At 48.2% G+C, this 21,382-nt stretch overlaps 1 protein-coding gene and 1 long non-coding RNA gene across 2 annotated transcripts; both read left to right on the top strand.

Annotated features, from left to right (window-relative positions):
* Positions 1–868: 868 nt before the first annotated feature.
* On the top strand, positions 869–2,333 carry LOC135239077 (uncharacterized). The gene is made up of 3 exons (XR_010325276.1): positions 869–963; positions 1,565–1,668; positions 2,229–2,333. It is a non-coding gene; the product is annotated as an uncharacterized LOC135239077 (long non-coding RNA).
* Positions 2,334–3,072: 739 nt separating this feature from the next.
* LOC135239920 (proprotein convertase subtilisin/kexin type 5-like) lies at positions 3,073–21,073 on the top strand. The gene is made up of 27 exons (XM_064308924.1): positions 3,073–3,092; positions 3,218–3,406; positions 4,328–4,464; positions 4,922–5,041; positions 5,482–5,584; positions 5,756–5,943; positions 6,232–6,316; positions 6,460–6,563; positions 6,975–7,092; positions 7,568–7,680; positions 9,099–9,201; positions 10,001–10,137; positions 10,221–10,424; positions 11,073–11,141; positions 11,262–11,304; positions 12,078–12,220; positions 12,560–12,760; positions 13,081–13,164; positions 13,658–13,856; positions 14,405–14,619; positions 15,075–15,296; positions 15,879–16,112; positions 16,293–16,470; positions 18,091–18,308; positions 19,288–19,388; positions 19,476–19,659; positions 20,225–21,073. Exons 1-27 carry the CDS (start codon positions 3,073–3,075, stop codon positions 20,623–20,625), a joined length of 4,113 nt encoding a protein of 1,370 aa, XP_064164994.1. The 3' UTR covers positions 20,626–21,073.
* The last annotated feature ends 309 nt before the right edge of the window (positions 21,074–21,382 follow it).

Below are 21,382 nucleotides of genomic sequence, written 5' to 3' on the forward strand. Positions count from 1 at the left end.
CACGTCGACGTGTACAGCGCCGGCTGGGGGCCGGACGACGACGGGCAGACCGTGGACGGCCCCGCCCCCCTCGCCCGATTGGCCCTCGAAACCGGCATTCGATTGGTGGGCCCGCGCTGTGGACTGTCTTGTTATGAATGTAGTCCCGCATGTGCAGATTATGTGTGTTTGTATTGGAGGTGTTTTGTATGTGTGTTTTAGTGTATGTGTGTTGCTGTGTATGTAGTGAATATGTGTACAGTAGGTGCATATGTTTTAAGTGGATGTATGAGACACATAGTCTTCCAACAATACTCTCAGCTGTCCTCCGTTGTCTCTCTGTCTCTCTCTCTCTATCTCTATCCCTATCTTTCTCGCCCCCCAAACAGGGAAGGAAGGGGCGGGGCTCCATATTCGTGTGGGCGTCGGGTAACGGAGGGCGGAGCCTGGATCACTGCTCGTGCGACGGCTACGCCAGCAGCGTCTACACCGTCTCCGTCAGCAGCGCCACCCGGAGCGGCAGCCGGCCCCGGGACCTGGAGGAGTGCGCCTCCACCCTCTGCTCCGCCTACGGCGGCGCCGCGGGCCATGGCGGCAGGATCGTGAGTCGGCGACGCACGCGCGTATCCGTGAAGCGCTTGAACACATTACATTACATTACAGGCATTTAACAGACGCTCTTATCCAGAGCGACTCACTCAACTTTTACACAGCATTTACATTGCATGCATTCATACAGCTGGATATACACTGAAGCAATGCAGGTTAAGTACCTTGCTCAAGGTTACAAGGGCAGTGTCCTACCTGGGAATTGAACCCGTGACTACACAAACACACACTCACTTCTGCAGGGAGTCACAGGTGCGTGTTTGTTTGTTGCCAGGTGACCACTGACCTGCGGCAGGGCTGCACGGAAGGCCACACTGGGACGTCCGTTTCCGCCTCCATCGCCGCGGGGATCATCTCCCTCACCTTAGAAGCCAAGTAATCTGTCCATCCAGAATCTTCAGTCCTCTGCCTGTGTTACCTGCGGCTAGGTGTAGGCCCAGCCCCTTCAGTCTGAATGGGGAGACCCTGAAAACCTAAATCTGAGAGACTCGTGGTACCCATAGGCTGTTCCAACAAAGTCGGCAGAGATGAACTTACACCTTGATGCTAACAGTATTATATAGAGAAATAGGAGTCCTTCAGTAGTAATGGAACTATAAGTTTGCATGCATTAGTAGGAATGTTGCATTAGCAATAATGGAGCTATAGGTTAGCATTAGTAGGAATGTAGCTAAAGGTTTATATTAGTAGGAATAGAGCTATGGGTTAGCATTAGTAGGAATGTAGCTTAAGGTTTATATTAGTAGGAATAGAGCTATGGGTTAGCATTAGGTGGAATAAAGCTATGGGTTAGCATTAGTAGGAATGTAGCTAAAGGTTTATATTAGCAGGAATGGAACTATAGGTTTGCATGCATTGGTAGGAATGGAACTGTAGGTTTGCATTAGTAGCAATAGAGATGTGGGTTAGTGTTGGCAGAAGTGGGGGATGGACAGGTAACCAGGTGAACGTTTCGTTTCTTTGTCCCCCCTCCCAGTTCGCGGCTGAGCTGGAGGGACGTTCAGCACATCATAGTGAGGACGTCCCGCCCAGCTCACCTGAGAGCCCCCGACTGGCACAGCAATGGAGCCGGATACCGCGGTATTTTACTCTGCTGCTCCGCCACCCTGACACAGACACCAGAGCTTTACTGTGGAGTGTTTTTAGCTTAATATAGCATGTTATCTATCTATCTGTCTATCTATCTACCTAGATATTTATCTACCCAGTCTATCTGCCTGTCTGTCTGTCTGTCTATCTTCTATCTCTCTGTCTGTCTGTCTGTCTATCTATCTATCTATCTAGCTATCTATCTATCTGTCTATCTGTCTGTCTCTGTCTATCTATCTATCTATCTATCTATCTATGTATCTATATGTCTGTCTGTATGTCTGTCAATCTATCTATCTATCTATCTATCTATCTGTCTGTCTGTCTATCTATCTACCTAGATATTTATCTACCCTGTCTGTCTGTCTGTCTGTCTGTCTGTCTGTCTATCTATCTGTATGTCTGTCAATCTGTCTGTCTGTCTATCTATCTGTCTGTCTATATGTCTAGCCGTCTGTCTCTCTAGCTGATTGATTGAGTGTTTGATTCATTGCTATGTGCATTGATTTATTGATTTACTGTCTGATGGATGGGTTGTGTCTGTGTTGCAGTCAGTCACCTGTATGGGTTTGGGTTGATGGATGCGGAGGCGATGGTGAGGGAGGCAGAGAGATGGACACAGGTTCCCTCCCAGCACACCTGTGTGGAGATCACAGACCGGCTTGTTAGGTACTCGCCCCACCTCCGCAAAAGCTTCCCACAATCCCCCTGGGGCCTGCCTATAGTACACAATGCCATCACATTAAAGAAACTAATCTTATACTGGGAGACTGGCACACAAACACATGCATACTCTCACGCATGCACGCAGGTACACACACTCACACACACACACACACACACATGCACTGTGTCTGTAGATAACACACACACCGTGATACACCGTGATATGACCCCCTTTTTATAGCAGTAGATGTGCCCCAGGACTAGGATGAATATACTATTATTACATTTGTTACAAAAGACCACAAGAAAAGGTGTTCAAACAAAAAATTACAATTTGAAATGTGAAAATGCATTCCATTAACTTATTGGTGGCAGTGTACTATAATGGGTGTTCTTTTAACTTTTTTATTCCCAGTTGAGGTGCTGCTATAGAGTGGACACATGACTGTGGTTGTTTCGAAGGGCTTATGTTCCAACGCAAAGCTCTGTTTAGGAATTTCCCAACCTTGGATGGGCATGAAACTTTCCCAGTTCGGTCATCACCCCAAAAAATTAGCAATGGCATTGAAAATATTTTGTTTCTTTGGAAAAAAAAAGCAATGGCACATTACAGACGCTCTTATTCAGAGCGACTTACGCAACTTTTATATAGTATTTTAAATTGTATCCATTTATACAGCTGGATATATACTGATGCACTGCAGTTTAAGTACCTTGCTCAAGTGTACAATGGCAGTGTCCTACCCAGTGTCCTAATCGAACCTGCGACCTTTTGGTTACAAGCACAGTTCCTTACCCACTGTGCTACACCGCCGCACAAGACGCAATTTCAGAAGCTTTTCCGTGCTTGACCGCGCTGGCTCCCCCCCGGCAGGCCCATCCCACCGCACGGCGTGCTGAGGGTGGCGCACGAGGCCACGGGCTGCGGCCGCCGGCCCCGCCACCGCGTCCGCTTCCTGGAGCACGTGGCGGTGAGGGCGACCGTCGCCCACCCGCGCCGCGGACGCCTGTCAATCAACCTCGTCTCACCCTCGGGAACCAAGTCCCGCCTCCTCGACAGCAGGTGAGTCCTCCGCTCGCCTCGCTCACGGACGCAGCTGTCCCCCCCGCTCGGGGCGCTTCACTGGAAGACGGCGCTCGCTTTTCACGAAGAACTACATCTTCGGTGAGAAAGATTCTATTTAAAGGACCTTGGAAATACTGCGCCAGGGACATGATGGACAGTTATGAAAGAGAGAAGGGCACGGGGAGCGCCATTGGCCCCAGGGAAAGGTACATTAATATTGCATTTAGGCATTTGGCTGACGCTCTTATCCCATTAGCGCTCAAAGAGAAGGCCTAGGCTCGTAATTCACCGGCATCCCAAGCAGCAATTAATGAGAGTGCTGCCGGGGTCGGAGCATAACACACCAGCGACGGGTTATCCGTTGTTCCCGAGAATTAACACGTGGAAGGGCAGGCGGAGAGGGGTTTCTTGGGGAGGGGAAATATAGGATAGACAGGGTGAGATGCGTAAGAGGGGAATGGAAAACAGGGTGGAGACGGGAGGGATAAGGATGTGTGCATCCCTGCCTCGTCAGGGAAAACAGAAACAGTCCCTATTGACATTTTGCTGCCTTACCTTTGTCACATATCATTACAGAGATATGCCCTGTGCTTAGCATCATGGGTTGCAGCGCTGCTAAAATGATTTGGGTGCCAGACTTTGGTCAAATACATATTTGTGTCGGATTCAACTACTTTTCTGTGCTCTATTGATCTTGCCTGGTGTAATTGAGCCTGCCCATGTAACAATATGACCAGAAGGCGGGGTTTACACTAGAAGAAACGTATTTGAATCCTAAATAAATACGTGTTGGACCCAGGTCTATCCAGCGCACCTTTTTTTCATCCACTGGCAAGATACGTTGAACGGTCAGGTGGCCTCAGCGGACGTTCCTATTGGCTAACGTCTGTGCGGTAATGTCTGCCTCTCCTGCGCCAGGCCGTTCGACCGCTCTGCGGATGGCTTCCAGAACTGGGAGTTCATGACAACTCACTGCTGGGGGGAGCAGGCAGCCGGGAACTGGACTCTGGAGATCTACGACTCTCCATCCCAACCGAGCAGCCAGGAAGCAGCAGGTGCTCAAACGTGCTTCACTCTCTTTATCACTCGGGTGTTTACATACAGATCTCTATGTATCAAATACTATGTATCTCATGACATTCTCTGTTTTGATATACAGCATAAAGGTGTTTGTAACCAAGGTATCTGTATCCATGGTTGCATGCGGTGTACAACTATGAGAGAAAATGTACACATAGAAATATTGTGACTCAAAAGTGGACTGTAACAAGAGTGAGAAGTCAACTATTCACTAAATCAAATAGATTGAATTGTTCTTGATAAGCAAGAAAAATATGTTTAATGCATTCATAAATTTGAGCTAGAATTTCACTTGATAAATTAAGCAGGAAATACTGTACACCACAACATCATTTTTGATGTTAGTAGTGCAAATGACGCTATTTCACAAATTGTTTGCCTTTTCATCTCTTTTGATCTGGCCTCTCCTTTTGTTATCTTCATGAATATCAGGGAAATTGAAAGAATGGTCTCTAGTTTTTTATGGCACATCTGGGTTTCCATACACCTCTGTGCGCCACCAACAACCACGCTCTGCTGAGCTACCAGCTGAAGATGACCAGGAGTACAGCGGTGAGAGCAAAATCATGGTCATACTCACTGAAACTCTCCTCTCAGTACAGCCACTACCCTCTCAGTAAGGCCACTCCCCTCTCAGTACAGCCACTCCCCTCTCAGTAAGGCTATTCCCCTCTCAGTACAGCCACTCCCCTCTCAGTAAGGCCACTGTCCTCTCAGAATAGCTCTCCCCTCTCAGTACAGCCACTCCCCTCCCAATATAGGCACTCTCCTCTAAATATGGCCACTCCCCTCACAATAAGGCCACTCTCCTCTCAGGAAAGCCACTCCCCTCCCAATAAAGCCACTCCACTCCCAGTATAGCCACTCCTATTTCCATACAGCCGCTCCTCTCTCAGTACAGACACTCAATGACCAGCACAAACACTGTGGACGTGTGAGTCAGTCTTGTGTTTGAGGTAAGGTATTGAGAGCTGTGTTTACTCCTCTATCAGGACCATGTGACCCAGAGTGTGATGAGTTTGGCTGCGAGGGACCAGGAGCCCATCAGTGTATTGGCTGTTTACATCACTTCCTGAAGAACAGGAACAACACTAGGTTAGAATATTGACACAATTTCTTGAAGATCCCTAACATTATACTGGTGCACCTATGCTGAAAGCTGAAGTTATGTTGAATTATGAATCATAAGAGCAGAATAATGAGTTTAAAAATGAGGCGTGAAGGGAGGGTGACACAGGCACGTTTCTATGACGACCGCCCACGCAGGACCTGTGTGTTGGCGTGTCCATCTGGATTCTACGCGGATAACAGAGGGCGCTGTAAGAAGTGCTACTTCCTGTGCGAGACGTGCGTGGGCAGCCGCAGAGACCAGTGCACTTCCTGTAAGCCCGGGTATCACGCGCAGGAAGGAAGCGGCAGCTGCGTGTCCGGCTGCGGCGATGGATATTACCTAGGTAACGGCACACGACCCCTGCTGGAGGAAGGAACAGGAATAACGCACGGTGCAGTCTGGTTGCTATTCCCGTTTTCGTTGCATTCTCAGAACCTGAGACACAATGCTCACCTCACATTATTACCTTTCCTGCTTTGGTTATTTTTAAAAATCACCTTAGATTACCTTCTGGAAAATCCCAGATCTGTAACTATGGCATAGCTCCTGGCAGCCATGGTAACAGCTGAGCAGAAGCGCATCTGGATAATAAAGTGTTTTTTGTATCTGTATTGCTAACTTTGCCCTGCAGATGGCAGCGTGTGCAGGAAATGCAGTGAGAACTGTGTGAAATGTACATCATCAGATGTCTGCACGGAGTGTGCACCTGGCACAAGGTAGGGAAATTCAAAGCACCATTATTTTATGAATACTTCATCGATTACCGGAACATTACCTGGCAGAGTTTACCTCACTGTCTCTCTCTCCCCCTCCTTCATCCCTCTCTCCATCTTTCTCTCTCCATGCGACTCCATGTCAGTCTGCACGGGAGTTTGTGTCACAGGAGCTGTGAGCCAGGTAGCTTCTACAGCCGAGAGCGCAAGGAGTGCGAGGCCTGTGACGGAGCGTGTGCCTCCTGCACAGGTAAGAGAAGTGTGTCTGCACCGCATGATGGAACGTTCTGATGACGGAACGTTTTTCCATCATCAGAATGTAAGAGAATTGCGTCTGAACCACATGATGGAACGTTCTGACGATGGAGCATTCTGATGATAGAACGTTCTAATGATAGAATTTTCTGATGATGGAACATTCTGATGATGGAACGTTTTGATGATGGAAAGTTCTAATGATGGAATGTTCTCATGATGGAACATTCTGATGATGAAACATTCTGATAAGGAAACATTCTGATGATGGGACATTCTGATGATGGAAAGTTCTGAGGGTGGAACATTCCGATGATGGAACATTCTGATGACAGAACGTCCTGTCCATGACACACGTACGCACTGTTTAATGCAGTGAAATAGGAGACAGGTGTTGCTTTCTCAGGTTCAGGCAAGGGGGAGTGTACCACCTGTGCAGAGGGCTTCCTGTTGGAGGACCGGATGTGTGTGCCCTCCTGCAGCAACGGATTCTACCCTGTAATGCATCTGGGCACCTGCAACAGGTCAGGCAGTTTCCCAGAAACTTACCTTAAACACATCATTCACTGGGAATTAATCCAAAAACTTTGAAACTGGAATTTAGAAGTGTTTTAATGGCAAAGTGTGAAGGGAAATTGAATAGAAATGAGGAAGTAGAAATAGTTTTTTGCAGCGTTGACCACTTCATAGCCTTCATACAACATGGCCCAAAATACATTGCAGACTGAGTATTCATTCTAATTAAATTTAATGTTTCAGAAGAACAGAATAGTTGACTGGGGCCACTAGTTGAACAGAATGCTATGTAGTGTGAGCAAAACATTTATCGTGATTTACAAATCAATAGACTCCCTTAGCACAAAATGGCCTTGCTCACATTAAAACTGCAATTTTAAAATGCACATTATTAAAAATAATAGAGAAATTTTGCCTGTTTTATGAGGCATGGGGTTCTACATGCGGTTAAAGTCAACCTGGCTGTGATGTGTTTCTGTCCAGGTGTGACCCCAGCTGCCTGACCTGTGTGGGCCCCAGGGGAACCTGCAGCAGCTGTGTGAGTGGACTGACGCTGCAGTCGGGGACCTGTGTCCATATCAGTGACTGTAGAGATGGTGAGTGAGCGCCTCTTGTGGGCGGAGGTGTACATGAACCCGGTTTCAGTGTTAAATTTACATTTAGGCATTTTGCACTTATCCAGAGTGATTTATACTAATTCATTTTTTGCATACAATCCATTTATTCAGCAGGATATTTTATATTAACTACTGAGGTAAAGTGCCTTGCTCAAGGGTACAACCGCAATGCTACACCTGGCAATGTAACTTACAATCTTTGAGTTATAAGCCCAGCCCCCCTTATAAAAAAACTCACAAAAATCACATGTGAACACCCAACATGTGAATAGTACACATGTGAACTATTAAAATAATCCAACTTACAATATGAAAGCAAGAAAAAGTAACCTATGCTATTTCAAGACACACGTTTTGTTTTCACATGTAAAAATTGTAGTTCACCTTTGAAAAAGTCAGCCGTAAGAACCATAGCTGTTATACCACACTGCCTTTTCCAGAGGAGTTCACACAGTTGCACAGGCTTTTAGCAGAGTAGCTTGTGCTGCTAATAATCTTCACATCTACAGTACATTTCATGGGAGATATGGCAGCACCTGCAAATCATTCACTCATGTTGGCTAATCATTCACTGTTCAAATGGTCACATTCTGGTCTAAACAGGAGCTTCATTTGAGTACCGTCTCTCCCTGATTTAATACATGATTTTCAGACCCAAAGCCCTTGAGGCAGCTAGCACTGCTGGTGTTTTTTTCTTCCTGGTAGCCAGCTGATCCATTAATGCCAATGAATGGAAAGAGATTTAAAGGGGCAGTTCACCCAAAAATGACATTAAAGTGTTTCCACTTAATAAAAGTTCTTACTGTCTTACTATCCAAATCATTTCACTGAGATTTGAAAAGTTTTTTAGATTTGAAAGGTTTTCTAGATGCAGTTCACAGTGATACTACAGACCCCTATTGACACTCAGTCCTCCAAAACTTTTCATCGGAAAAACTCAAAAGCAGGAAAATCTCTTTCCAAATATAATGCCACAAGTGTTATAGTCCACGTACACGAGGCCGTGTTCTGTGTATGTTCATGAGATAGCGTGGTGTTATATTTGGAAAGAGACGTTGCCGTTGTGTTTACCAAATGTAAATTTTCAGTGCATTGAGCCTCATAAAAATGAGAGGTCAAGAGAGGTCCGTTGTATCATGGTGAACTGCATGAAGAAAACGATCTAATCTAAAAAAAAACTCTCAGCAAAACTATCTGGATGGATAGGCTGTACTCTGGGTAATTGGGAACATACTTTAATTTCATTTTTGGGTGGACTGCCCCTTTAATGCACCCGGTGTCCCGGGAGTAAATCCGTCCTCATTGGAGGGGAGGAATTAAAGCCGGCAGCACTAGACCTGAAGATCCCTGCAGTGAGGTGTTATGACTGCTTGTTGCTCGCATGACTCGTTTATCAGGAGAATATCAGGACGAGTCCGGAGGGTGTCGCCTGTGTGACCTCACCTGTCACCAGTGCAAAGGCCCCGAAAGCTGGGACTGTATCAGCTGCACACCTGGCAGGTGAGACCATAAACCAATCAATCAATCAATCAATCAATCAGTCAATCAGTCAAATAGTCATTCAGTAAATGGTGGTATGTCTGTAACGGGAGAAGGTTGGCAGGGTTGTTAATGAAAAAGAGCTGTTGAAAGAAGGTCCATTTTATTTGAACCGTTCTGATGCAGAATTCTGTTCTGAGACGCTGAATGAGGGCATGTGTTCTGATGACTTCATTCATGGCGTGCTATTTCTGTGCATCTTTTAGAACGGAACAGAACTACAGCCTCTTAAGTGTGTGAGTCATTTCAGTGAAGGGAGAAGGGGGGTGGTGAAAATATCAAAAAAGCAAACACTTTGAAACAGGAACCAAGTGAGAGATATTTTTGTTTTGTTTCTTATTTTTTCTTATTTAATTCTTTATCTAGTTCTATTAAAACCATCAGTACTGTAAGTGTATACTATTAATATATAGGTTGATATATATGGAGGGGATGGGCTAAGTGGCCTGTTCATATCTGCAAATTATGTCTTATTCTGTCTTGATGTTATATTGTTCTGTTTCCTGTTGTTCTAGTGTTCTGTGTCCCGATGTTCCATTGCTCTGTTTCCTGGTGTTCTATTGTTCTGTGTCTTGATGTTCTATTGCTCTGTTTATTGTTGTTCTAGTGTTCTGTGTCCTGTTGTTCTATTGTTCTGTTTCCTGATGTTTTGTTGTTTTGTGTCCTGATTTCTATTGCTCTGTTTCCTTTTGTTCTGTTGTTCTGTTTCCTTATGTTCTATTGCTCTGTTTCCTGATGTTGTATTGATGTAATCTCTCAGGGCCCTGGAGGAGGGTCGCTGTGACACCGGCTGCTCTCCGGGGAAATACGCATCGGAGGGGCAGTGCCAGCTCTGTGACCTCACTTGTGGGGAGTGCTCAGACGGGGGCCCAGAAAACTGCACCTCCTGTGAAAAAGGTGCGGTCCTGCCAAGCGCCATCGCAGTAACCCTAACCAATCACATCCCGTTCTTCAGTAACGAGCGTCCTGCGTGTTTCCAGATAAGTCGGGGGCGGAGCGGTTCCTTTTCCGCGGTCGGTGCGTGGACGTCTGCCCGGAGCGCCACTTCCGGTCCGAGGGGCGGACCTGTGACCCCTGTCCCGAGAGCTGCGGGGCGTGCAGCGGCCCCAACTGGTGCCTCAGCTGTAACTCCTCCTCCTACCGTCTCAGTGATGGAGTGTGTACGCGTCTGGAGTGCGGAGAAGGTGAGTCGGCTCAAGAGGCACAGTACAACTGTGTACAGGTGTAGCACCCTAGATCGGAATGAAGGTATGGCACATTGCAGCTTAATGCTCAATTCTGATTGGTCTAGTGGGTGAGGGTTTTCCTATAGCCTTCCTGGATAAACATTATCACACCTGGGTATGGCAAAAGTGGTCTCATAACCTTTCAAAATGAACATGCAAGCCAGCATTCTGTTTCGAAATGAAATTCTATTTACAGCTGAAAATAATGAGTAAATAATGAGTGGCAAGTGCAACATGCAACATATAACATAGCGCTGTGACAGATTTGTTTAACTGAATTTGAATGTTGAATTATTTCTGTTGCAAGTAGTATAAATGAAGTAAATGGAACAGTCCACTCAGGGGCATGCGGATTCTGAAAATGAATCGCTTCGGGTGTTTAGCAGCCCCTTCGACTTCGCTTGAGGGCCTCATCACTGACCTGTCGAGAGTTCGTATTCATCCGCCTGCACTTCCTGGGGTGGATTATTTTTTATACTGGCAGAAAATTTGTGTTACAAATCATTCTTAAGGGAGCCAAATAGTTTATAAGCAAGAGAGAGAGTAACAGTGAGGTAGTGTGGGTGTCGGTAGCTCTGTGTAACCCTCTGCTCTCTCTCTTTCTAGGGGAGGTGGAGGACCCGGAGTATGGGGAGTGTATGGTGTGTGAAGAGGGGTGTAGGAAGTGTGTTCTATGTAAGCCTCACTTTCTTCCTTTCTCACTGTAATTGGACGGTTCTGATTTAATCTCCTCTGTAATTGGATGGCTCCCGGTTAATCCGCTCTGCGGTTGGATGATTCTGATCTCCCCTGCAGATAACCCTCGCCACTGCCTGTCCTGCACAGAGGGCTTTTATCAGTGAGTTTATCGTCCTTTTCGTGACACACCTGTCTTTTATTCTCTATGAACTCTCTAATTTTCCCTCTGCTTTGCTTTCACCTGTTCACTACTCCTCAGGCCCACCTTTAAGGACAAGACCTGCACTTGCAGTGGTTATTTTTGGCCTTTAAGTCTGTTTGTGTCCAGCAGCCATTTTACTGTGTTGTGCAGCAGTATTACTGTGCCACGTCTCTGTTAGTTATGCATTGTCGCTCCATGTTGTGTATGAGGAATGAAAATTTTGTGTGTCGGTGTGCAAGATTAATGTTTCCATGCCCGTGTGTATAATGTGGGCGGCCCGGTGGTGCAGTGGGTAGGCTGATAGCAAGAAGGTCCTGGGTTCGAACGTTGGCCTGGGCCTTTCTGTGTGGAGTTTGCCTGTTCTCCCCTGTGTCCATGTGGGTTTCCTCCCGAAGTCCAAAGACAGGTAGTTAGACTAAATTGCCTGCAGGTAAGAGTGTGTGAGTGAATGGTGTGTGTTCTGCAATTGATTGGCGACCTGTTCAGGGTGCATTCCTGCCTCTTGCCCAACGCACACTGCGATAGGCTCCAGCACCCCCTGCGACCCTGACCAGGAATAAGCGGGTATAGATGATGGAAGTGTATAATGTGTCCCGGTTTTGTCTGGCTTTTCTGTTTTAGGCCTGTCTTATTGTGTTCTGTGCATTTGTAGTAGTTTGTTCAGTTTGACTGCTTGGAGTCTGAGTGGATGTGTGTGTGTGTGTGTGTGTGTGTGTGTACTCCGTGTGCAGGTTCCAGGACAGCTGCTATAAGACCTGTCCTGCTAAGACGTACAGTGTAGAGGACGAGATGACATGCGTGAGATGTCCTGAGACCTGCGTCAGCTGTGACGTGGAGGAGTGCTTCTGGTGCGAGGCCGACCTCTTCCTGTCAGGTCAGGGCTGATGCGTATATGTGTATGAAAATGTGCATGCGTGTGTTTGTGCTCCTATAGGTGTGTGTGTGTGGGCGTGTGTGTGTGTGTGTATGAAAATGTGTAATGGTGTGTTTGTGCTCCTGTAGGTGTGTGTGTGTATATGAAAATGTGTAATGGTGTGTTTGTGCTCCTGTAGGTGTGTGTGTGTATATGAAAATGTGTAATGGTGTGTTTGTGCTCCTGTAGGTGTGTGTGTGTATATGAAAATGTGTAATGGTGTGTTTGTGCTCCTATAGGTATTGTGTGCGTGTGTGTGTGTGTATGCGTGTGACGGTAATGGCATGTGTTCTGTTGCAGATGGCCAGTGCGTAGAGCAGTGTGAGGAAGGTTACTATGGCGATGAGGAAAGCCAGGAGTGTGAGCGTTGTCATGACGACTGCAAGACGTGCAGCGGCCCTGATGAAGATGACTGTGACTCTTGTGAGGAGGAGGAGCAGCTTGCTGGTGGGGAATGTGTGAGAGAGCAGGACCCCTGTCCCAGGAACAGCTTCCTCAATGGTGACCTATCACACGCCCACATGATGCACACAGTTACACAACACACACACACACCCTCATAATGCACACGGTTACACAATACAACACACACACACACACACACACACATGCAACACACATACACACAACACCACACACACACACATACATACACACACACACACTCACACATGCATACATCTATACCAACCCAAACACACACACACACACATACATACCACTATACCAACACAAACGCACACACACACACTTTTCCATACTGTCATAATTGCGTCATAGAGCAGCTGTAGCTGACTCTGTCTGGGTTTCTATCCTGGCAGATGAAGGTGAGTGTGAGTCATGTCACTCCTCATGTGAGTCCTGTTGGGGGAATGAGAGGAACCAGTGCAGCACATGTGGAAGAGGTGAGTGACTCCTCTCTGACTCCTCTCTGACTCCCCTGTGTGACTCCTCTCTGTGACTCCTCTCTGACTCCCCTGTGTGACTCCTCTCTGACTCCTCTCTGACTCCCCTGTGTGACTCCTCTCTGACTCCTCTCTGACTCCCGTGCTCCTCTCTTGGACTCCTCTCTGATCCTGTGTGACTCCTCTCTGACTCCTCTCTGACTCCCCTGTGTGACTCCTCTCTGACTCCTGTCTGACTCCTCTCTGATTCTCCAGTGTGACTCCTCTCTGACTCCTCTCTGACTCCCCTGTGTGACTCCTCTCTGTGACTCCTCTCCAACTCCTGTCTGACTCCTCTCTGATTCTCCAGTGTGACTCCTCTCTGACTCCCCTGTGTGCCTCCTCTCTGTGACTCCTCTCTGACTCCCCTGTGTGACTCCTCTCTGACTCCCCAGTGTGACTCCTCTCTGACTCCTCTCTGACTCCCCTGTCTGACTCTGCTCTGTGACTCCAGGCAGGTTCCTAACTGCACAGCAGACCTGCGTGGGCAAGTGCCCGGTAGGCAGTTTTGGGGGTGGAGCCAGCAGACGCTGCGAGCCGTGCCCTCCTGGATGCGCCCTGTGTGCGGAGACGGGCGTGTGCCTCAGGTGCCACTCCGGGCACAGGGATCCCCTGTACCTGCAGGAGGGGCAGTGCGTCCGCCAGTGTCAAAGGTTCGAGAGTTTCATCAAACTTAGCCAGCCTGTTTGGAGGGATTTGTGTGTTATAACCGTGTGTTATAATTCGTGTAAAACGGGTTTTGAAGCCTGGGAAGTGTAGTTTGCGGGCACCGCTATGTACTAATTGGAGCCAGAGACTGCGCAGTAAGGATATGAAGTCCGTCGTCCATTAAGCGCATGAGATACAGTGACTCGGTAGTGATGTAAAATATCCCTGATTCATCCACAAAATATTACCGATTTGTCCAAATAACACAATAACTGCATATGGGGAGATATTAGACGATGGAAAAACACGTATTGCGACTACTTTTTCTTGTGGAAAAAAATAATCGACTTCATATTTTGACTGTATTGTTGGCGTTGACTTACATTAAAACGAGTGGCTGAAACACCCATACTGGAACCAACTGCAGTAGCGCTAGTGAGCAACGTCTTTCGACAACACCAGGAAGTGAGCTTCAGAAACGCAGCCCTGGTTTTGGCCTCTTGGTTTTAACGGCCTGTTTTTCCTCTGGCTCCCTCCCTGTCCCTCTGTGCAGGGGGTACCCCGCGGGGCAGGTGTGTCTGAGCTGTGCGTCGGCCTGCTCGTCCTGCGAGGGCAACGCCACGCGCTGCCTCAGCTGCGCAGATCCCTTCGTCCTCCACCGACACCGCTGCGCAGAGGACTGCCCCCCCGGGCACCTCCCCAGGGAGGGGCGCTGCCACCCCTGCCCCCCCGCCTGCCGCCGCTGCGCCGCCGACGACCTGTGTGAGGGTGAGCGCCAGCTTTCTCTCTCTCTCCCTCCCTTCATCCCTCTCTCCCTCTTTCTCCTCATCTCTCTCTCTATCCCACACTCTCTTCATCTCTCTCTCCCACACTCTCCTCATATCTCTCTCCCACTTTCTCCTCATCTCTCTCTCTCTTTGTCCCAATTTCTCCTCATATCTTTCTCTCTCTCCCTCCCTTCACCCCTCTCTCCCACTTTCTCCTCATCTCTCTCTCTCTCTCTCCCACTTTCTCCTCATGTCTCTCTCTTTCCCACTTTCTCCTCATTTCTCTCGCTCTGTCCCACTTTCTCCTCATCTCTCTCTCGCTCTGTCCCACTTTCTCCTCACCTCTCTCTCTCTCTCCCACTTTCTCCTCATCTCTCTCTTGCTCTGTCCCACTTTGTCCTCACCTCTCTCTCTCCCACTTTCTCCTCATGTCTCTCTCTCTCTCTCTCTCTGTAGAGTGTGAGGAGTCTCATGTCCTCTATGAGGGAGACTGTGTGGAGGACTGCCCCGCTGGATTTTACCGGAATGTGGAAGAGAAGGCTTGCGTGCAATGTGCCGAGTCAGAGCAGAGTCAGTGCCGGTCGTGTGCCGAACCAGGAAGTGTGTGGTACGATGGAGAATGCCTGAGCGACTGTCCTAGCAGCACTTACAACGATGTTCACACCGGGGAGTGCAAGGGTATGTATACAGACTGCTCACTGACTCTGTGTGAATGAGTCCCTGCTCATTTACTCTGTGTGAATGAGTCAAAGCACTATGAATCTGTGTGAAGGAGTCCACTACTCACTAATTCTGTGTGAAGGAGTCAGTGCTCTCTGACTCTCTGTGAATGAGTCACTGCTGTCTGATTCAGTGTGAATGAGTCAGTGCTGTCTGACTTAGTGAATGAGTCACTGCTCTCTGGCTCTGTGTGAATGAGTCACTGCTCTCTGACTGTGTGAATTAGTCAGTGCTCTCTGACTCTGTGTGAATGAGTCAGTGCTCTCTGCATGTGTGAATTAGCCAGTACTCTCTGGCTCTGTGTGAATGAGTCAGTGCTCTCTGCATGTGTGAATTAGCCAGTACTCTCTGGCTCTGTGTGAATGAGTCAGTGCTCTCTGACTCTGTGTGAATGAGTCACTGCTCTCTGACTCTGTGTGAATGAGTCAGTGCTCTCTGACTCTGTGTGAATGAGTCACTGCTCATTGGCTCTGTGTGAATGAGTCACTGCTCATTGATTCAGTGTGAATGAGTCAGTGCTCTCTGACTCTGTGTGTGCAGATTGTGAGGACTCCTGCCTGACCTGTGTGGGCCCGGGTGCGAGCCAGTGCAGCAGCTGCAGGGAGGGGCTGACGTTGGACGGTGAGGGCCGCTGCGTGCCCGTGCCAGCCTGCCCCCCTCCATCCTACAGGGACCCGCAGGGGCGCTGCCAGCCCTGCCACAGCCACTGTGCCCACTGCTCCGGGCCCGGCAAGCTCAGCTGCCTGAGCTGCAACCGCAACCACTTCCTCCTGAGTGAGTCGGCGGCTCTGCCCTCAGACCGCGTTTCAAACGCTGGTCACATGGACCGCAGTGTGTATCTTACTCTGATAGCAGGGCGCAGTGTGTCTGCTGGTCCAGGTATGTCATAGTGCTCTGTGTGTGTGTGTGTGTGTGTGTGTGTGTGTGTTTGTGTGTGTGTGTGTGTGTTCTCAGACGGGAGCTGTTTGGATGACTGTCCCGTGGGATTCTTCAGAGACGCGCAGCTCTGGCGCTGTGAACCCTGTCACCCCTCCTGCCGCTCCTGCATGGGGAGGCTCAGCCAGCACTGCCTCACCTGCACACCCCACCTGTTCAGACAGGACAAGCAGTGCGTGGACACCTGCCGGCCCAGGTAGGGCACACAGGCTCATTACAGGTGCACTACAGGCAGAACAGACAATGCATTACAGGTGCATTACATACAGGTAGAACAGACTGGTGCATTACATACAGGTAGAACAGACAGGTGCATTACAGGTAGAACTGACAGGTGCATTACAGGTAGAGCATTATTTTTGCTGGCATTTACAGTCCATTTACTACCACAAAGTAGCCACAAACTACTCATTTTTATTATCTCCGCCGGGCGAGAGCCTGGAGGGGATTATGCATTCGGTCGTGTGTGTTTGTGCGTGTGTTTGTGTGCCTGTCCACAGCTAATCTCGCATACTACTGGGCCGATCAGCCTAATTCTTGTTGTGCATGCTGGCAGCAACCCAAGGACCTGAATTCTCAAATATTTTGCAAATCGGTCAACGACAAGTATTTTATTTGAATTATTTCTATCATTCTCCATTGAAATACATTGAGTGCTAACTCCTCACTCCTCCCAACCGGCCGGTAGGGGCTGCAAGTGATCAACAACTGCTTCCGTTTGTAATGAAAGTCCAGCGATGTAAAATGTCAATTTCAACGTTAAAATGCCAACAAAATAATCCGCCAATTAACGGGGTACGTTAATGTTTGAATCTGTGGCAATAATTTTGTTGCCATTTTCACATTGAAACTGATATTTTACATCGCTGGTCTTTTGGAATTGTTCCTGTCCAGATCACCACCTTTAGCGTTACTTCATTGAATCAGCATTTTTTGGGATTTTCAGTGGCAAATGGTAAAAACTTGTAATATTGTATTTGTCTGGTTGCATTGATTGTGTAGCCTCTATTGTTGCATCAGCAAAGCTAACACGCCTGGCGGAGATCTGCACTCTAGTGCCTCTAGAGACAGAAAGATTACCTAACACTGTACTTTAGATTATTTATAGGTGAAGTTTTCTTTTACTGTTACATGTTTATTTACATACATAATCCTGTGTTTTGACTTTTTTCACATTTATGGCTGTGATAAGGTATGCTTATCTATTTATCAGAAACCGTGTAGATATCCTAATTGGCTGTAAATGTTATTGCGGCTTTAAGCAGGATATGTACCACCATGCCAATGTTCAAGGTTGTCGGCAGGGATCGACAAGCATGATGAGAGACAGACATTGATCGCCCGAAGCTGAAAAATACGCTGAGATATGCACATTCCTGCAGGAGAGTGTACTGTGTAATCACACAGACTGGTACACTGTATTACATAACATGTATGTTATTACATAAGCACATATATGAGGCCTAGTTTATTATTTTATTGTTTCTGGCGCTCGGAACTTGAGCACAGAGGGTTTCTCGTTGGCGGGGGGACTTCCTGCCTTGTTACTCAATCGTGGCTTGTGTGCTCGAACCGGCAGCTTTCGTCTGTCTGTGTCAGATGCACCAGCTGTGCAGTTTTCTGGCGCAGTGACTGCACAGGTCAGCTGGGTGAAAAGCAGCAGGGTCTGAGTCTGACTATGCAGGTCTGCGCACACACACAGGCGCACACACACACACACATAGACACGCACACACAAGCCTCAACAGCCAGCCAGCACACTGCGCCCGGTCGCCCCATGTCCGAAAGTGGCCAGGGTCCTCTGCGTTCTCCTCAGTTTCTATGGTAACGCGTCGACGGGGGCCTGCGAGCCCTGCGACCCCAGCTGCGGGGAGTGCTCGGGGGGCGGGGACGCCCGGTGCCTGAGCTGCCCGGACGGACGCCTGTACCTGAGGACGCACGGACGCTGCCGCCCGTCCTGCCCGCCCGGGCACTACCCGGACACCCGCGAGAGAACCTGCGAGAGCTGCCACCCCTCCTGCAGAACCTGCACAGGTACCGGAACCCGGGGAACCGGCACCTCCGCGCTCCGAGTTAAACCATACGGCATGAGAGGCCGCGCTGCATCGTCAATACAGTCACGGGTACAGGAGAGCTGTTAGGCACAATGTGCAGTATGTGATACAGCACAGCCTCGAGTGCCGTATTGCTTTTATAACACGGCTACAACGTATAGAAACAATGAATTGGTGACACAATGTCATTTAATTCATAATATACCTGCACGGTCTGAATGGAGAATACTCTTTAATGTGCTATTGGTTTTAGAAGAGTAAGCACTGTGTTTATTAGTAATTGCTTAGGGTTGTGTTTGTCGTCGATAAGACTGCAGCTTTCTGTTCCTCAGGGGTCAGGAAGCTGACCTTTGCTAAATGCCTAAACGTAGGACGCCAGATAAATATTTGCACAGTGTTCTATTTTTCAGCAGTCTTTGCTTTCTTTATAGAACAGTGTGGATTTAATTGCCTTTCCTGACGTTTGCACCTGCTCAGTAATGGGAAATGGAAACCTTCATCCATTTGTCTTCATAAAGGGCCGGGGAGCCATTTTAACAGCTGAGAAGCTGAGCTGAGAAGAAGAGCATCTCTGTGCCTCTAGGCCTGTGGTAACCAGCCCTGTTCCTGGAGATTTACCAGCCTGTAGGTTTATCATTCCAACCCTAATTTGGTACATCTGGCTCTACTAATTAGCAGCTCAATAAGATCTCTAGATGTTGAATGAGGTGTGGAATTATTAGAGTTGGAGTGAAAACCTACAGGACGGTAGATCTCCAGGAACAGGGTCGGTTACCACTGCTGTAGGGCATGTCTGTGCCTACAGGGCATCACTCTGTATTTAGGGCATCTTTGTTTGTCAGTGCTGAATCCCAGATTGTCACAGGCTCTGCAGTTTTGGTATGCATGTGTAAAAACTTCTGGCCGCACAGTGCAATGTCAGGCAGCGTGAGGTCATCTGTGATGTCATGTCTCGTCAGATAAAGGACTCATGGCCTGCGATTCATGTCACGGTGGATACAGACTCTCAGGGGGTGTGTGCGAATCCCCTTGCATCACGGGACAATACCCTGTTTCCGAGGTAACTGACAATTATCAGGGGCGACCCTGCTGTACCGAACGCCTCGCAGCAGTTTGTGTAATCCCACGTGTGGCTTCCGGTCTCCAGAGCGCCACCTTGAGGTGCGAGAGATGCGATGCGTCCTGCCTGGCCTGCAGAGGGCCCAGCTCCTACAACTGCACCCTGTGTCCTGCCCTGGACCTCCTGACCACCGAGGGGCGCTGTCTCCCCTGCTGCGGGAATGAGACGCACAACGAGATGCCGGAGTGCTGTAACTGCACGGAGACGCGTGGTAAAAACCCCTCTGTGGTAGCCTGCGCTGAAAGTAGAGACGCATGTTCAGTTTCATTAAACCTGCATGCAGAGAAGTGGTTCCCAACCTTGGTCCTGGGGGCCCCTGTGTATGCTGGTTGTGCTTTAAAACTTTTAGTTTCAGCGAGCTCCCGAAAATGAATGGGAGTGAATTTGGAGCCAGACAACCAGGAGGCTAACGGTCAGCAGGGACGACTGATGTTGCTAGTATTCACGCTATGCAAACACAATGGGGTAAAGCTCCACAAAATTGCTTGTTAAACCAAAGAGAAATGTCCCTTTAAGAGGGTATATAATTGCGCTAAACATAAAAAACACACTATTAAGCAAATTTAGCAGTTTGTTAAAACTGTAGAATTATAACTGTGGTTGGAACGAAAACCAGCATACACGGGACCCAGGACCGAAGTTTGGAACCACTCTTCTGGAGTACACTCCTTTTACATTGTTATATGGGACCGTAAACTGTTCAAGAAACTGTATGGACGTGTCTGTCTGTCTGTCTCCTGAGCCTGACTGCTCTGGTTTTGGCTCTGTCTCCACAGGGCAGTGTGTCCTCAGCACCAACTCCGCCCTCCACAACATGGACGACTCCACGGGCAGCCCGACGCTCTTCGTCACCGCGTCCGTCCTGCTGCTCCTGGGCCTGGGGACCATATTCTTCCTCATCTGGCGGGGGCGCTCCAAGCGTCAGCCCGACGACGCCGCGCAGGGGTACGAGAAGCTGGGCGGGCCGAGACGCCAGTCCGGCGACGCGGCGGCGATGACTCGCCACCGGGGGCAGCCGCTGGTGGACCTCGCCGAGAGGGATGACGACGACGACGACGAAGACATCGTGTACATGAGCAGGGACGGCACCGTCTACCGCAAGTTCAGATATGGCCAGCCGGGGGACCAGGAGGAAGGGGAACTGGAGCTGAGCACCAGGAAGTATTCGTTCCCATAACGACATCTCGCTCTCCCGATTTGCTTATTTTTCCTCTTTAACGACAGCCTGGCGGTGCAGCAGTTGGCTTCTCCAGAGCACTTCGGGATTCTGCCTTCAGCTTATTTGCATGGCTGCTTTGGGTGGTCGGTTGTAGTTTTGTTTGCAGACAGATATGGAAATGCGTGTGATGTGATAATGCCGTCGTCATTTGCTTATTCAAAAATAAAACAAACTTATGGGAAGCCGAGTTTTAAAACATTGAATCGGAGGTGATGTTTATTTCAGCTGAAGTCACAACATGACAGCAGAGCTTTTACATTTACACGTAACTTAGAAGGCCACTAAGATCAGAAGATCACAAATTGCAAATAAGCATTTGATCGGAGTTTACAGACATACTGGAGATGGCTTGACTAATCTGATTGCACACTTGATACAATGATCTTTAATATTACAATAATAAATAAATAAATAAATAAATAAATACACTAAAATGCAGTGCCATAGGTGCAGCTGTGACTGTAAGCTTTGGTTCCAGGTCTGTTATGAATGGAAGTGTTCAGAGCACTAATGGGTTATAAACTGTCAGCAGAGGTGGGTTTTCAGCCCACGTTTGAAGCAGACTCGGGTCAAATACGAATTTGTTTTGGATTCAAATACTCTTCTACACTTTACTGATCTTGTCTGGTGTATTGGAACCAATGTAATACTCTCAAAAAGTTTAAAAACCCGCCTTCTGGTCATATTGGCAGGCTCAATTACACCAGGCAAGATC

Source organism: Anguilla rostrata, chromosome 14 (assembly GCF_018555375.3).
Source record: "Anguilla rostrata isolate EN2019 chromosome 14, ASM1855537v3, whole genome shotgun sequence".
Lineage (NCBI taxonomy): Eukaryota > Metazoa > Chordata > Actinopteri > Anguilliformes > Anguillidae > Anguilla > Anguilla rostrata.

Bases quoted from the DNA above. Each gene is read 5' to 3' on its own strand.
- LOC135239920 (XM_064308924.1), top strand. From the start codon at position 3,073: ATGGCAGTGTCCTACCCAGT. The intron at 5,944-6,231 runs GTAACGGCACAC...TTTGCCCTGCAG, and splicing joins CGGCGATGGATATTACCTAG to ATGGCAGCGTGTGCAGGAAA. The intron at 15,297-15,878 runs GTATGTATACAG...CTGTGTGTGCAG, and splicing joins TCACACCGGGGAGTGCAAGG to ATTGTGAGGACTCCTGCCTG.